Source organism: Dromiciops gliroides, chromosome 2 (assembly GCF_019393635.1).
Source record: "Dromiciops gliroides isolate mDroGli1 chromosome 2, mDroGli1.pri, whole genome shotgun sequence".
NCBI lineage: Eukaryota > Metazoa > Chordata > Mammalia > Microbiotheria > Microbiotheriidae > Dromiciops > Dromiciops gliroides.
The window spans coordinates 274,458,023-274,475,804 of NC_057862.1; the positions used below are offsets into that span (position 1 = coordinate 274,458,023).

General features: G+C 36.2%; 1 protein-coding gene across 3 annotated transcripts in view; it reads right to left on the bottom strand.

Moving 5' to 3' along the window:
• SAMD4A (sterile alpha motif domain containing 4A) overlaps positions 1–17,782 on the bottom strand; it is a 309,605-nt gene that overhangs the window by 79,716 nt on the left and 212,107 nt on the right. For 2 of the 3 annotated variants that reach the window (XM_043985301.1, XM_043985302.1), the window contains one exon: positions 7,898–8,161. The exons of the other annotated variant lie outside the window; for it this stretch is intronic. In XM_043985301.1, the coding sequence (XP_043841236.1) occupies positions 7,898–8,161 (264 nt within the window). The remainder of the gene's footprint in view (positions 1–7,897; positions 8,162–17,782) is intronic. 3 annotated transcript variants of the gene reach the window in all.

The following is a 17,782-nucleotide window of genomic DNA, read 5'->3' on the forward strand; positions in this document are numbered from 1 at the left end:
GTTCAAGACAGTATGTGGGAAAGCAAAACTCTGCCTATATATTAATTCCTAATGATGGCTCTAACTAGTCACATATTACTTTATTTTATCAGACTTTTTTTTGGGGGGGGCAATGAGAGTTAAGTGACTTGTCCAAGGTCACACAGCTAGTACGTGTCAAGTGTCTGAGGCCAGATTTGAACTCAGGTCCTCCTGAATCCAGGGCCAATGTTTTATCCACTGTGCCACCTAGCTGCTCCCCACATATTACTTTAATCAATGAAGTAGTCCTTCGTGACCTAAGATTTCTGCCTAAAATTATTTTTTTAAAGAAAGAGGTCCATATGTCCCAGGAAATGTTTCCTAACCTTATTCTCAAGGAGAAACCAAAGGCATTTCTAGTACACGATAGAACTAGAAAGGATCTCCAAAGCCACCTATTCATTTTATGAACAGAGAAAGACAGGCTGAGAGATTTATTTGGCCAAGGTCACACAATTCATAACATACCAAGGATTCCAACCCAGACTTTCTGACTCTAAATCCAATACTTGTTTCCCTACACTGCACTTCTACCCACTTGAACCTTTTCAAGAGCAAGAGACTCCTTCCTTTTGCAATGGAAAACAAAATGATGTGAAAGTATTATACAAGATCTACTTTATCTTGGGACAGCTAGGTAGTGCAGTAGATAGAGTGCTGCAGTCAGAAAAATTCATCTTCCTCAGTTCAAACCTGAGCTCAGACACTTAGTAGTTGTGTGACCCTGGATAAAGCACTTAACCCCATTTGCCTCAGTTTCCTCATCTGTAAAATGAGCTGGAGAAGGAAATGTCAAACTCTCCAGTATTTTTGCCAAGAAAACTTCAAATGGGGTTACAAAGAGTTGGACATGAGTGAAAACACATTAACTTTATCTTCATCTTGCAGAAAGAATGAAATAATATGTGTAAAGTGCTTATTACAGTGTCTGGCATATGATGGACACTTAATTAACATTTATTTCATTATAAAAAGCTAACCTTAGAAAATGGTTGCTTAATGTAGCAGCAAATTTCAGCACAGTCTGTGACAAGTCTTGTCACTGGTCCTATCCTCTCCTCAGATATTGAACTCTTTTTTTTTTTAACCAAATTAGCTACAGGGTTGCTGTTTCTGATATTTCATATTGCTACAACCTCTTAATTTCATGCAAGCTTCATGTTTCAAGGTCTAGTACAGTGTTACCAATCATGCAAAACTCAATATTAGCTAGCAATGAGGATGATTGTAATCATATATAGGGACAAAATAAAGAAAAGTAGATTTGGTTTAAAAGAAGTACAAATTGCACTTTCCACAGAGAAGAGTATTCAGTTCAGTTTCATATTTTCTCATGGGTCTACTTCAAGTAGACTAGCTAGTTCCATTCCTTTCTTTGTATTAACATCACTGTTATTTCAAGGCACATAAAATTTGTGCTACAGAGTACACAAATTTTTATGTTAGCATTTGCTGAAAAGTAAAAAGAGGAAAAGCAGACAGGATAGAGCTGATAATTTTTCAAGTCCAAAAGTTGGTCTGTGTGGGAAGAAATTGGTGACCATCAAGTAGCAGTCTCTGATGGTTCTAGGGAGAGGTAATGAATTTAATTTCCAAGTGAAATAAAAGAATGAAAAACATTGTTTATTAGTGGGATCTTGAATATCTTCTCCATAAGAGGAACTTTAAAAAGCAGTGTTTGTACATCTGAATCACATTATCTGGATCAAGGCCTACTTAGTTTATACAGTAAGGAGTGAATCAAATACAGAAAAAAAGTTAGCTATGCCCTTGTGAATAAGAAAAGACTTATTCACAAGAAATTAAATTCCATTATGGTTACTTTGTATTATTTTCCTAAGGAGGCAGAGACTTTTTTCCCATAGACTTAGGGATCCTTAAAAACTCTAATAAAGATTTTGTTATTCTTATAAACTAGGCATATGGAAAAATCGCACACATTAAAATAGCTTAAAATAGTACTTGAAAAAATTATTAATGCATTAGGGAGACAAAGAGGGGGAGCATATATGTATGTATGTACACATATAGATATATGTACACACCCCTCCCCAAACTTCTCTCTCTTTCTCTCTCTCTCTCTCTCTCTCTCTCTCTCTCTCTCTCTCTCTCTCTCTCTTTTTCGTGGGGCAATGAAGGTTTAAGTGACTTACCCAGGGCCACACAGCTAGTAAATGTGAAGTGTCTGAGGCTAGATTTGAACTCAGGTCCTTCTGAATCCAGGGCCAGTGCTCTATCCACTGCACCACCTAGCTGCTTCCCCGCTCCCCAAACTTCTCAAAGAGAAAAGCTATACTTAGGGGCAATTCAATCTGTTTCCTATTTCCTTTCTTCAATTTCCTCTTCAAGCCAGTACACAAAAATTTTAAGTTAATTTAAAGATTTTAAACTGACATTCATACTTTGAAATGAGAAACATGACAGGACCTTGGGATTGAAGATGTTTAGGGACACTTTTTCATGGTTGCTCTGATTATCCATAAGTATTTTCCCAAGAACAATTTATTAATAGGCTGTCTTCCCTATGTTAGAGTAGGGTAACACTCATTCAATTGCTTTAAGATATGTTGCTATGTTATTCAATCTGTCCACAGGGTAAGGTAATTGGTCTTATATAAGGAAAGAGTGCCATCCCAAATGTAAATATGCTTTTCCTACAAAAACAAATCTTGTTATTCCATTCTTATCTTTTCTACATATACTTGACTATACATTTTCTTCACTTAGCTTGCTGATGAGGCTTTTATAAATACCTTAGTTCATAGTTTCATGTAAATTTGGGGAGATAACTAGAAAACTATTGTAAGACATGGAGAGTCAGTCATTTATCCCGTACTGTGTCCATTCATGAGACCATTCTCCCAGTGCTGTTTAAAAATAAACCCTAAAGGAAAAAAAAATGGTGCTTGGATTTGCTAGACTACTTAAGTCAATTATTGAATTAGAGAGGAAAAAGGAAATTCTCCCTCCCTAACATCTACAAAGCAAAATTTAACAGAACTATATGGGTGTTCATAGAGTCTCAGTAGCTTTGTTCCTTGAACACTTACTTTAGGCTCTCTTATACATTTCTCCTTATAAACTGCTATCCAGAACATTCATTCAGTACTCACACTGAAACCAGTACACATGAAGTGAATATCCTTGCCAATTTTTATAGAACCATTGGTCCAAATGAAGGGTGATGAAATGCCCTTGCATAAGAACCAAATACTGGTTTAGTTAATTAATACTCCTTATCACATTAAGTTACATTCTATTATTACCTACCTTCACTAGGTAACTCTTGCAAAACAGTCTTATAAGTCTTAAGTGCAGACTCACTTTTTCTTGGAAATATGACTTCAAGCTATTGAATCCCCACATGGAGGTAGTCAAAAGCAATGATTACTACAATATTCTTTGATTTCTCAAAGTCATTCAATGACTCACTTTCACAAATAGTCAAGCTAAGTTGAAGGACTATAGCCAACACCTGGTATTCAGCTTATTCAATGTCCAGTTAAAAAGATAATCATATTACTAATTAGTGCACTATCATGAACCTAAGGGGACTTCAGACTCATAGATAAGACACCTGAGTTGCAGCAGAATGTAATAATCTCCTTGAGGACAGGAAGTATTTTATGACTTGTATTTTCATTCCCATTGTTAGCCCTTAATACATTTTTGTAGGCTTGGATTGGAGTGGATTGCTAGTTTGGGATAAACATTTTATGTTCTTCTAAGAATGGCTAAGAGCAAAGAAGGTCCTATTTCCTATATGCCAAAATGACCTGGTAGCTTTGTTTAGTGTCCTCCAAAGGCCAATTTCTCAAGACCTATTTGTAAACAACAGAAAAAAAGCAAAAAGATCTTCCACATGATGCAGAAACTGCGATTCAAAATATGATAGAAACACCGGCTTTCACACACCTCAGAAAGGGCACTAGATTGGACAACATCTGAGAAGACTTCAGCTAAAGCAAACATGCCTATCAACTGGCCCCTTTTTCCCAGCTTAGCCAGTGCTGGCCACTTGGATAATCTTACACATCACAGCTTCATGTGCCTTGCTTCCACAACAGCCCAATGGGGCTCAGGGTTTAATCATAGAGCAGATATTATTTCCAAATGAAATCTCAGAAACCACAGAACTGGGAAACCTTTTTCATGCCACTGAAATTCAGGGAAAAACTCTGAATCATTCTTACATGTGTTGCCTCCTCTGATTTGATTGTGAACTGTCTCACTTTTCTATTTGTATCTTCAGTACTTTGCACAATGCTTGGAACATGGGAAGTTCTTAATAACTGCTTTTTCATCCATCCACTCTCTGGCACTCTTTATGAGCTCTGACTAATATATCATCCTCCTCAAATTATTCTTAGTTTACATCTGTTATGCACTTTCCCCCAAGGATTTTTAGATATGTAAGCAACTACATAGCTATAGATCTAAGTTATACACATTTCCTTTGAACTTCCCATGGGCAGTTTGGAAATCCTATTCTTGGCCCTCCTTAAACCTTCTATACCCTTAGTACTTCTCCTCTGACTTCACTTTCTTCTCCTTTTAGTCACACTCTCCTCTCTGCCACAGAATCCTTTGTATTCTGATTCTATCTCCACTTGTCTCTTGCCAATCCAGACTCTTGATTACTCCCACCATCTGCCTCACACGTTACTGATCAGAGCTGCAGAAGGTCACACAGGGATCACTACAAATTCATGTGATCAAGCATAGACCATGAATGTGATGGTATGATATTGTTCCATTAAAAAAATAATAAAAGGGACTGATTCAGAGAAACCTGAAAAGACTCGTATAAACAGATACAAAGTGAAATGAACAGGATGAAGAGAACTCTTTATATAAGTTCAGAACTCTGTAAAGGAAAAGAACTTTGAAAATTTAAGAACTCTAATCAATGTAATGTCCAATCATATCTCCAAAAAATGAAAAAAGAAGTGTTCCTACCCGTCTTTGGTGACTGGTGATACAATAGGGACAGAATAAAATTTCAGATATGACCATTATTGTACAAATTTGCTTCGTTTGATAATAAATAATTGCTATGAGGTAAAGTTTTTATTTAATTGGGGGGGGAGAATTTGAAGGGAAGAGTGTGGGGGGGTTGTGATAGTGATGTAAATAAGAAAAAAGAAAGATAATAGCCCCATTAAGTTATTTAAATAACAGAAGAGAGGAAGTTCACAAGGGAACAAAGCAAATTCTAGACAATCTATTTTTTTCTGGCCTTTGTGTGTGGAAATATTCCTGTTTGTTGATGATTTTTTTTTTGGAAATAAATAAATTTATGTTATGTCAATTTTTCTTCATTGTAGAGCAAGACCATCCTTTTATCTCCTTACTAATTGATTCCTTATCCCATGCCCCACAGATGCAGTTTGAAAGTTTTCTCCCTTCAAGTCACTCATACAAATTCCTTTTTCCTACTATCTCAGCTGAAGACCAAATCTTTTACTTTAATGAAAACATTAAGACCACCCACCACGAGCTCCTCATTCTCTTCATCTTAACTCCCTTGGACATCTTCCTCCTCTTTCTTCTCCTTTGCTCCAATGTCTGATAATGAAGTGTCCTGTTATCCTTGCCAAGGCCAATATGTACCCTTCATGTGTCTCCAGGAGACTACCCTCTCAATTATCCCTTCTTTCTCTCTAGACTTCAAAGTCTCTCTACTGGTTCCTTCTCTACTGCTTTCAAATGTGCCCAAATCTCCCCTCATCCTTAAAAAAACAAAATCAAACAGAACTATCACTTGGCCCTATCATCTTTTCAAGCTTTATCTCACCTTTCTTTCTCAACCAAACTCCTATGAACAGCTGTATGTAGTCATTGTTGTTACCTCCTTTACTCTCATTCAATTTTCAGTCCTTTGTTATCTACCTTCAGACCTCTTCCCTCAATTGAGACTTCTTTTAAAATTACCAACATTCTTTTAATTGGCAGATTTAATGGTTGTTTCTCAGCCCCTTATCCTCCTTGACCTCTCTTGATGCTTTTGACAATGATGATCAACATCTCTTCTCACGTACTTGGTTTTTATGCCTTATTTCTCCTGTCTCTTTTCCTACCTGAGAGCTCCTTCTCAGACTCCTTTGCTGTATGATTAACCACACTGATGTGTGGTGAATCTTAAGGCTCTGTCCTGGGCTCTTTCCTCTTCCCTTCTCTCTTTTTTTTTTTTTTTTTTTGGTGAATTCAGCAGCAACCATGGGTTTAACTATTACCTCTATGCAGATGACTCACAAATACATATGTATATCCCAATCTATTCTCTCTCTTCCCACTGGACATTTCAAACTACATGTCCCAGAGATACCTCAGCTTCAACCTATCCAAATCAGAATTACCTTCCCCCCAACCTGACCCCTCTAAAAAACTTTTATTTCTGTCAGACAGTAGCAATTCTCTAGTCTCCTGGGTTTTTAACCTTGGTCTTACCCTTAAGTTCATCACTCTGCTAACTAATCAGTTGGTAAATCTATTTTTACCTCTGTCACACCCCTCTCATCTGAGTCCTCTCCTCTCTCCTCACACAGTCATAACACCTTAGTTCTGGCCCTCATCCTCTCTTGCGTGTACCATTGCAATGGCCTTCTATTTGTTCTTCCTGCCTCAAGCATCTCTATAATCCACCCTCCACAGAGATATTTAAGTGATTTTCCTGAAGTACACATCTGGCCATGTTACTCCCTTCCCTCAATAAACTTGAGGTGATCCCTATAGCCTCTTGGATAAAATATAAACTCCTTTGCCCTGGCCTATCTTTCTGACCTCATTATCTGTTATCTCCCTTCCCTCACTCTACGTTCTAGCTAAACTTGTTTTCTTTCTGTTCTGAATACATGGCACTCCATCATCCCCATCGCCATGTCTCTTTCACTGGCCATCACCCACGCCTGAAATGCATTTTTTCTCATCTCCTCCTTCTCCCCAAATCCTCCTGTTTCTTCAAGATACATCTTAAGTATCATCTTCTACAGAGCCTTTCTTCATCCCCCAAATGCTAGTGCCCTCCCTCCCTAACTACCTTGAATTTATTTTGCATTCATTTTATTCATTTATTCTGTAAATACTTATATATGTACATGTTGACTCCCCAATAGAATGGAATTTCCTTGACAGCAGGCATTGTTTCATATTTTTTTTGGTCTTTGTAGCCATAGTGCCCACCACATAGTAAGAGCTTAATAAATGCTTGTTGACTGGTTCATTCTGCTAAATGTCTGTGAAGAGAGTGAATTGATTGGTAAGTGTTAGGACATTTGTTTATGCTGCACAGAAGGCTCTCACCTATATGTTCAGATCTGGATATCATACTTAACAGTTCTACCAAAGACACTTAATGATATGTTCATGTCCTTAAACAGATGCATGGGGAAAAATTGGATAAAAGGGGACAACAGGGAGAAAAAGCACCAATACAACTTGTCACTATGAGCAATAGAAGTAATTTTTTTTCTAAATTATTGATAGTTCCTTGATAAAGAACAAGGGAGCACACTATAGTGGCATAGCAGCTTTCTAAAGCAGGATGTTCTGAAGGATGTGTATATCTGCCATGGCAGGCTCTATCATGCCCACTATATATAAGTCATGTAGTTAGTCTGGAAGTCAATGGTTAAAAGAGTTCATTGACCTTTCTTTCCTCTGGTTCCTGCCAGGTTGGTTTTAGGGTTCTATGCAGCCTTCTGCAGAGAAAACATGGCCACATTTCAGAGTTCTTTAAGGATGGGATGGAAGCTGTCTGTCACTACTGAGACCTTGGGAATCCTTCCTCTCTGACTACTCTCCTCTCCTTTTAGGCTTCTAACTATAAATAAAGTGAGGTAATCTCTTTAAGTGGGTTCTTATTTTTTTCACTCACCTTTCATACCACTACCTTCTTCTTGGAATGTGTTACGAGCAGTAGTCTGATCTTCTAAGTGTTCACTCCCACCACTTCCTGAAGAGGCTACACTGCTTTGTGGAGACAGGGGGGCATGATCGGATGGGATGCACTGGGGTCCTCTAGCTCGTAAGTCCTCATGAGACATCCATCCATGTCCTAGAGGCTGGTTTGGCACATTCATGGGTGGGGTAAGGGATACAGATCGTTTCAAAGGGCTGTGATGTGCCTGGCCTGAGAGAACTGGAAAAAAAAATAAAATGAAAGAGGTTATTCCCCCCCCTTCAGTCCTGGGTTGCAGAAGAATTCCCGATAACAATTAACCATGGTGGGCAAAACTAATTCTCTTAACTACAATGATGTTGCGGCTGCCAAATGAGAGGACAAAATTATAGTCTGGCTATTTCTTTGTGGGGAAAAAGATTATCTCCAGCAGCCTTGATTTTTTATTTTAAAGTATACCTATACCCATCAGGCATTTGATTTTAATCTTCAAATGTTTTGGTTTTTAAGCCCTAAAATCAAGACTCTTAGAATAGGGCCATAACAACTTGAAAAATAACCATCTGCCCATAATGAGTAAGATGTGCCAGAAAATTCTAAAAGACAGTTGATATCATTTATACCATTAGTGTGATATATGTCTTAGAGGAGGGTCAACTGATAAACTGCCTTTATCTAAATCTGAACAGCATTAAAAGAAGATTGAGCATGCTGCTCTGTTGTGGGGTTTGAAGCCACAGGGACCTGTGCATGGGCAGTGCAGACTGAATGGGTGTCTATATCGCTACATACTACAACTAGTATGGGATAAACAGGTTGGAAACTGGCAACCGTGAAAGGACTGATTCTTTCTCCTGTTCCAGCAAGTTAATGCCAAACTTCTACTAAAAACATTTCCAGGTAACAAGGGTACCATTCAGAACCCAGGGGTGGTCTTTAGTAAATCCTGAATGAGCCTTACCACCATGTATTATCCTTGTGTGCACTTCATGGCATCTGTTTGTTCCCTAGTTTATTCTCTTTTTGAGTAAAACTAGTAAAAAAAAAAAAAAGCAACAGAAACTCATGCATTTAGCTAGATCCTGCTTATGGAAGGGATAATTCACTAAAATTGCTCTTTGAGGGATTTGGTTCTTCTGGGTATGCAGCTGAAGAGAGGGAAGGAGACAGCTTTCAAAAGTAAGACTATTCATAAAATTCTTTTAACACTTTTCCTAGAGGCAAAGTTTATTTTAGTTGCTGTTACTCTAATATGGAATTGGGCAACATGCATTTTTTTCCACATGCATTTTAAAACATTCTTTTTTCAATGCAACCATTCAGTTTCATTTTGGGCTCTACTTTTTCCCCCATAAAGTCTGTCTTAGCATTACATTTCTTTTCTGATATTATTTCCTCTACATTTGGAAAACAAAAAAGATATTCTAAATGCATTTGGCTTTGTTTTTTGTTAACCTGCTCTTATTTATGTTGTAGCATACATGTACATCCATCCACTCAAGAAAATAAAACCCAGCTCAGAATTGTTTGGATATTTCTAAATGTCCAAGAAAAATGTTTGTAAAATGTATCAGGTAGTAGCAGTGAGGTGGTTAATGTTGTTAAAATTCAGTTGGTATTAATTAGGCTTCACTTTTCAAAACCTATCGCATTTGATAGCAGGAGTTAATATGCTTCTTGCTGTTATTGTTTCTCTCCATACAGATTTTGGCTGAAAGGTTTATATAGGCATCTAAGTGAATAAAGGGCTTAAGTTGGAGTCAGGAAAACCCGAGTTCAAATCCTGTCTCAGACACTTACTTGCCTGAGTGATCATAGGCAAGTCACTTAACTTTGCTCAGCCTCACTTTCCTCATTTGCAAAATGGAGATAATAGCACCTACCTTCTAGGTTGTTGTGGGGATCAAATGTGATAATGAAATGTAAAGCACTTTGCAAACTTTAAAGTGCTCTATATAAATGCTAACTATCATCATTGGTTATTATTATCATCTGTACTTCCAGAAGAATATAATTTCTTAAGGGGGTGAAAGTTAGGTGCCTTCTCCAGAGTTTAAACCTGGATTCACAATTTAAACCTTGATTTCACAATTTCTCATTTTGGGCAAATACTGTCAGAGACAAAAATTATATGTCTCAAGATAAATGACTTACTGCCTAACTCAGACATATGTGCCGTGGGGGTGGGGGGTGGGAGGTGGGTTGGGGACACAGGAGCAGGGAATCAACTCTATTATGGTGTAGATTCCAATTTCCACTAAATACCCTGGGTACAGGACTATCAGAAATGACTTTCTTAGAAATGGCATTGTTGCCTGGTTCCATCAGAATTACCAAGAGAAAAATGGGGGAAAAAAGGCAGCAGAGAAAAAAGAAAAGAAAAAAAGGAATAGTACAGCTGGAAAAGCAAGCGAAAGAAAACCAAGAAACCAAGAAAATTCATCTCTTGCCTATGCTGGGTAGAATTAGGCAATAAGCATTAAAATCCCAGAAACCCCAACTTTGTCTTTGTCTGCTTGTACTCTTTACCTATTCTTGCTATAAATATTTTGGAACATCTAAGAGATGTTCCCATGGGTATTAGTAGTATATAACATCCAGAATACAGAAGTCAGTCCTTGTGTAACCGGTAAAAGCAGAATACCAAGCCAAAAGTAGTGAAGGCTTTGGGAAAAATGGCTGTGGCAGCTAACTAGCCATCAGAGTCCATAAATACCACAAAGTGGTCACACTTTGTCATTTTTGAATGCCAAGGACAATGCTGTGTATATTGAGTGTTTGACTACAAACTAGGACTGGAGGACCAAGTTCAATTTTTCTTTCAGCTAAAACTGTCTCAATTCCCATGCTACCTGACCACATTAGTATATCTTACATACATATAACATTAGGGTAGGTGTCAAATTCCAATATCAATACAGGGGATTCAGTGACTCTAAAGGTTTATTCACTCTGCAGAGGTTATAGGGATTTAAAAAAAATTAGAAACCTATACTATTTTCATGATATTCTTTTGAATTTGACTTCTTAGGGAAAATAAGGAAAAAATTTGTCTTTGGCATCTTCCAAAATCCAAATAAATTTCATCTGAGGAGACAGGCCTATTTTTCCATTTACTTATAGTCATGCAGGACTATGCAGGAGCCAGCTCAAACTGTATGTCAAGAGCTGGTTGTCAAATTTTCCATTGTAAACAGTTATACTTCAGAAATTGTCAAATGTTACAAATCAGGGATTGATTTATTGTTTTATTAATTGCCTAGACTTAAGAAAGTGATGGAGAAAATATTAATAATACAGATTAGATTTAAGAGTATCCCACGGATATTTTTTTTCTTCCAGAGAGCCGGTTGTTAAAGAATTGCCAGCACACCCCTGGTTAAGAGCTTCATCTTTATATCCTAGAAGCCAAAAATTACTTTAAAACCTGGCACCCAACACTGAAACCTTACAGGATGTAATCAACCATGGTAGCCAGCTGAAGAAAGTTATATTAAAATGGTGTTTAGCAGTGAAAAAGCTAGAATTGGTGCCCGAGTTTCAATGCCCTGACAAGAAGCTCTGTGAAGGAGACTTTTTATCAGAATAACAAGAGATTACAATGACTATCCAAGAAAGCCTATTATAGACAGACTGTAACTTTGTGGTGCAGGTTTAGGTGGAAAAGATAGTGGCAATAACATATGTTGGTATGACTTACTTTATCAGAGCTCTATGATTTCTCTACATAGGGCCTGCCAGAAGAGGTAATCATTACTTACCTCTTGGTACACTGTCAGTATGAAAAGAGGCAATACAATTAAAGAGCAATTAGATAACTAACAGCAGACTCTCAGCTGTTTTTTTTTTTTCCAGAAAAGAACCAATTCCAACAATGACCACTTTGAAAGGGTACTGTAGTTCAAAAGGATTCAAATTTCTTTTCGATGAGGAGGGAGCAAGGGGATAGAAATGGGCTCTGAGAGCTTTTCAGAAATGTTGTTTGGTACTAGAGACAACTTTTGAATGTTCTGTTTGTGTTGTACATCATGCCAAGGAACAAGACAATTCTTAAGTTGTCTAAAAGTAGTATTAAATGCTATAGAAGAAGGCATTTGTCTTAAAAAAAAATCTTAGCACTCAGAAAGAAAAGCATAAATATGCAATTCCTCCCATGGAATTTTATGTTCTATGTCTACTTTGTATGTCTGTGACCTTAAAGCAGTAGCAAGAAGGAGAGAAAAGTATTTCTTAAGATGGGCACAGCAAATGAAAAATCATTCCACAAATTTCCAAAAGGAACAAAATAGTACCTTAAAATTGCTCTTGAAAACCAAAGTTAAATTTTAAGTTATTTATTGATTTAGGTTTAAATAGCATGTCTTTAGTTTCCAAAAGAGATTCCAGGTACATCTGTATTCCACTGTGAAACTTCATTTGGGAATGCTATTCAAGTGAACTTTTTATAAAAATCATAATACTGACTAAGTCTAATAAAAACAAGAAGGGAAGAAGTTAAAGAGAGAATCTAAATATATGTTAAATGTGCATTTAAATATACACATTTTTTTTCAATAAGTATTAAGGGTCTCAAGATGAGGGTTCAAAATAATCTTGGTAGTCAAGAAATAATATGTCACATCACTCCAGGGCTAGCAAGTTTCTCTGGCCTTAGCTAACTTTATAATGTTGTTTATGATGAAATATCTCCAACAAAGTAAACAAAAATGAATGTTTTTTCAATAAGTCTTAGAAGAAGACCTACTTTTGGATTTTGTTCTTTGAAACTCTTTCTCTCAACCCTCACATTTCTTTCCATTTCCTTGAGTTAGTCTAAATCTTTAATTATTGAAGAAAGAGGTGGGAAAGGACTTCTAGGCTATTTGGTACTCTCCTAGGGACAGAAAGGAATTCTAATCCTCTCTGCCTTCTAATCTGAGAAACAACATGGTTTCCTTTTCATTTATCTCCATGTACCAACTGTCCTATCCCTAAATTAAATAACTTATTTATTCAGCACTACCAGTTATTTCACATAACTGAGTTTTCTGTTAATTGAAGTTTACTTTTTAATGCACTTAATGTTTAAAAAATAACCATTTTTGATGGCAATTTTATAAGATATGTCACACAGTTGCCTGACTTCTTAAACTTAATATATGGAACATTTGACCTTTTTGTTGGAAAATAATGTTACTATTAATGTTATTAATAAGTATTTATTACTATACTGTTCTATAAAGAGTAGGTTGCTATTGTGAGAGCATTAAGGGATGGAGGAGGAAGGGAAGATACCCAATTTGTGGGGGAAATCATAGATCTTATTAATACCTAAAAAGGTAAAGAAGAGTATTAATAATTACTGGCCTATATATACTTACTCTCTAATCAACACAAAACCTTTATGAGAATCAGCTATACATGAATTGAAGGTATCCTTGACAAGTATATTAGTAGGTAAACATGCAGGTTTTCACAAGGGATAATAAACAATAGACCACATCCTTACCATTTCATAATTGAAAGATGTAGACAACATAGGATCCTATTATGCTTATTGCTTGTTGATTATAGAAAAAAATATTCTATAGAACAAACCTTAAAGGTTCTTTTTACAACAACCCCATTTATACATCAAAATAATTTAAGATTAGTTGGAAGATGTAGCAATAAGAACAATATAGTCCTCCAAACCTCTGATAATAAACATTTGGCAAGGCATAAAATGGAAATGTAGTCCCTGAAAAGATTTTCACCACTGGGCCAGGATGGGGAGCCTGCTTAGAGTTGAGGTTAAAGAAGGATGCTCTGTGGATGGTGAGATCATTCAAAAGACTTTGGCCTGTACAACCATAGGAAAAAAAAAACGCATCAAATTTCGGAAGAACATCTACTGATCAGATTTCAATGTACATTTGGATGGATGCCCAGTAGACCTTGTTCAACAGCAATACACATGAACACGCACACATGCACGCACGCACGCACACAAGAACAATGAGGTGGGCCCAGATAGGTGGAAGAGAGGGGAACTTTCAAGCAATTACAAAGCTCATTTACTGACTTCAAGTTTCCAATGAAAGTAAAGACCCACCTTTTTCAATACTAATATTCTCCTAGAACCATTATATGCCATTGAATTGTGAAGTACAATTGCTTCCCAAAGACTAAAGGAATATCACATTCATTAGAGGGCAAGGCAGAGATGCATGTGTGATAGATGTGAGCAGACTGTAACATATATCCAATGAGGAATCATGAAGAACAGGTGTCATGTGGCCAAAAGGAGGGATGACAAGAATGCTCCACTTGGCACTCTTTATGAATGTCAGGAGCAAATGTGGAAGGTCCCCAAGCATGGTGGTTGGACTCTCTCTGGGAAATTATTGGGAGGGTATAGACAAAAATGGGTAGGCATGAAAGGCTGTGATCTGCACTGTAGAGTTCCCAAATTGGTAATACAACATATCCATTTGAATATTTGAGCTATAAAACAAAATGTAATATTTTCAGGAGTCACTGAGGTACATTGGACTGACCCTGTTCTAAATGGTTTTATACAATTATGCCTTTAAAATTTTTGCCTTTTCCTGCCTGCTACTTCTCACTGCTGCTTCTGATGTTTGACATAATCTTCTAGGTAAGGGCTTGAGAATGGCTTTGTATTCCTAATAGAATAAATCAGATAGATTGTAAGGAAAAAGAAGAAAAAGGGAATAGGCTTTACATAATGATAATCATATGGCATTCTGATGTCTTTTTAGGCTGTTTTCAATGTTTGTTGATAACCTGTATATGCAAGGAACCATATTAAACACTGTGGGAAAAATAATGAGGAATAAAACATAATCTTTGCCATCAAGAAGTTTACAGTGAAGTAATTCAAGTTTTTTAGCTGTTTTCTGGAAGGCTGAAGTCTGACTTCCACTTAAGTGAGGAAAGTAGTTGTGATCTTCTTTTTGTTGTTCAATTGTGTACCACTTTTTTTGTGTGTGAGGCAATTGGGGTTAAGTAACTTGCCCAGGGTCACACAGCTAGTTAAGTGTTAAGTGTCTGAGGCCGGATTTGAACTCAGGTCCTCCTGACTCCAGGGCCGGTGCTCTATCCACCTGGCTGCCCCCATGTCCCAGTTTTCATAACCCCATTTGGGGATTTCTTGATAAAGATACTGGAGTGGTTTGCCATTTCCTTCTCCAGCTAATTTTACAGATGAGGAAACTGAGGCAAACAGAATTAAATTACTTACCCAGCTTACAAATCTAGTGTCTGAGGCTAGATTTGAACTCAGAGAGAGGTGTCTTCCTGACTCTAGCCTCAGCACTATATCCAGCTGTCTTAGCAGCAATCATCTTTTAAATTACTCCTAACTCCAACCCAGTAACAAGTTTCTCCTAAATTTAAGGGTTGTTTTTTTCTTGTCCTTCTCAAGTCTTCGTTAATCACCATTTATTCCCTTTACAAAAATGTGATTAGCTTATTTAATCTTTTTTGTTGATGCTGTTGCCCTAAGCCAGCATCTTCCTTCCTAATTAAAATATTTTTCTCAAAATAAAAGTTATATTTCATTGATTTATTAAAACTGTCTAGATCTTTGAGTATTGGGAGTTGATTCAGTCCTTAATACAACTAAGTCTTATAGACACATACACATTATATATTATTTATATATAATAATATGTTATATATTATTTACATAAATAATATTTGTATCTTTTATATAAATACCACCAGCTTCGATAGCCTCTTCTTTAGAGGCTACATAGAAACAGTCTCTTTAAGAGGCTTTCAGTTCATGAATAGTTACAATTAAATTACTCTTCTATGAAGAGTTTGTAGGACACTTAAAAGTTTAACCATCGTTCTAGAGAGGTGTTGGCTAAAGAGATTCCAAGTGAATTAATGGGGACGAGAACATGAAAGAGAACTTGCTTCCTAATAAAACTTTTTTTTTTACCTCTTATCTTATTGAGAATTATTCATCATAAAGAATTTATTTATCATAAAGATTGAAGTGATCAATCAATAGACATTTACAGCCTATCTTCAACATCCACACATTGTTTTGGGACTTCAAGCATTTGGTGATTTTGTTATTAGTAACCTCATTTTCACTTTTGTGTTGGCAACCACACACATTCATGACTAAGTGCAGGAGAGAAAAAGAAGAGGTATGAAGCATCCGAGTTTTTGGAGTGGCTGGTATGCGCTTCATGTGCTTCACTGATCTTCTTCACCTTATCATAAAGAGTTCCCTATGCATTAGTCACATATTTTATTGCTTGCCTTTAAAGCTCAAGTTTTATGTTGTACTTATGCCCCCAAAATGTGCACAGTGCAAGTCCTTTGGGTTCTAAGCTCAAACCTGCAAAGTCAATGATGAGGCTTAGTGAGAAAATAAAGTGTTAGATAAACTTTGTGGCAGAAGGACTGCAGCCACTATAGGCCACAAGTTTGATGTTAACGAATTGAGGATTCATTACATCTGCAAAAAGGACAAACAAAATCACACAGAATTCTAGGAAATCACTAATAAGAAAAATGTTTTCCATGTTACCAATTTTATTTTGCGGACTGCATTTTATGAATGATTTCATGGTTACTATGTTAGGAAAAGTGCCTATTATCAGAATTAAGGATTTGTTATAAAAAACTGCATGCAGAAAAGTATATTTTTCAGCAGTCTTTGGAGAAAGATTACAGTTTTTGGTGGTCACAAGAACCCAAGCCCCAATTTTCCATAGCTTCAATGTTATCAATATTCACATTTTTTACTTGTGCTATTTTCTAGGAACATTACTCCTCCCTCCCTCCTCCCACCAAAAAAGTTGAAGATTGGCTGTATTAAGCCCTCACAATATGCCAGGCACTACAGAAGTGACGAAACTAGAATGTTTTAACTCTTGCTTTGCAGACTTACCCATCATGTCTGGGGGGAAAATGAAAAGACAAAGAGAAGTAATTCATTCCCTACTAGGACTGAATTTATATTGTAAATAAATAAGAAAGGGATTCTTGAGAGATTTTGGCTGCTATCTAGAAATGTGAAATGATGGGACTGTGTTTTAGGAATGAGAAGTCTCATAAAAGCAATATAAATGACTAAGATCTCATGGCTAAAATATTACAAATATTTATATCTTTATTTTAATAAGTTAATAAATTATAAAGCAAGTAACTCTGATATTTATGTAAGCCTAGGAGATTAGGGTTTTTTACATACAGAGAGATAATAGGCAAAGAGGTTTTTCCAGTTTATTAAATAAAATTTAATAAACTGGGGTAGGGGCTTATAGTTAATTAATGAGAAAATGCTTGCATTTTTATTAATTAATTAAAAAATCCAAACAAACCCCTGAATTATGTTAGAACTCAGAAATATGAAAAGAATATGGTAATGAATTAAGTCATAAGATGAGGAACAACCATCCCTATAGTATACATATGAGAGTGGTAGACTTAAACACCCTACTGTATATATTTATATTTAAACCTAGCTGCTTAGAAATGGCCATTTCAGAAATCTGAGAAAGGACTATGAAATGACCAAATATTTAAAAATTATTTTATGTTAATTATTAATTAATTATGTAAATTATTAATAACTTTATTTAAATTAAGAATAAAATTTAATTTTATTTAAATTATTTAAACTTTATTTAACTAGAATCAATTACTTTAAAATTAGTCATTCTTACATTAGGAAAACAAGTTCAATTCTCTATTACTTGGATAAACATTTGCATTCCCAAAGTCTGTGTTCATAAGCTTGTTAATAGTAACAGATCTACTACAAAATATGGGAAATATATCATGCAGGGAAACATAGTGATTACATTGTTAGGATAGTAACCTCTAGCACTGTCCCCAAAAGAAAATAAGGAA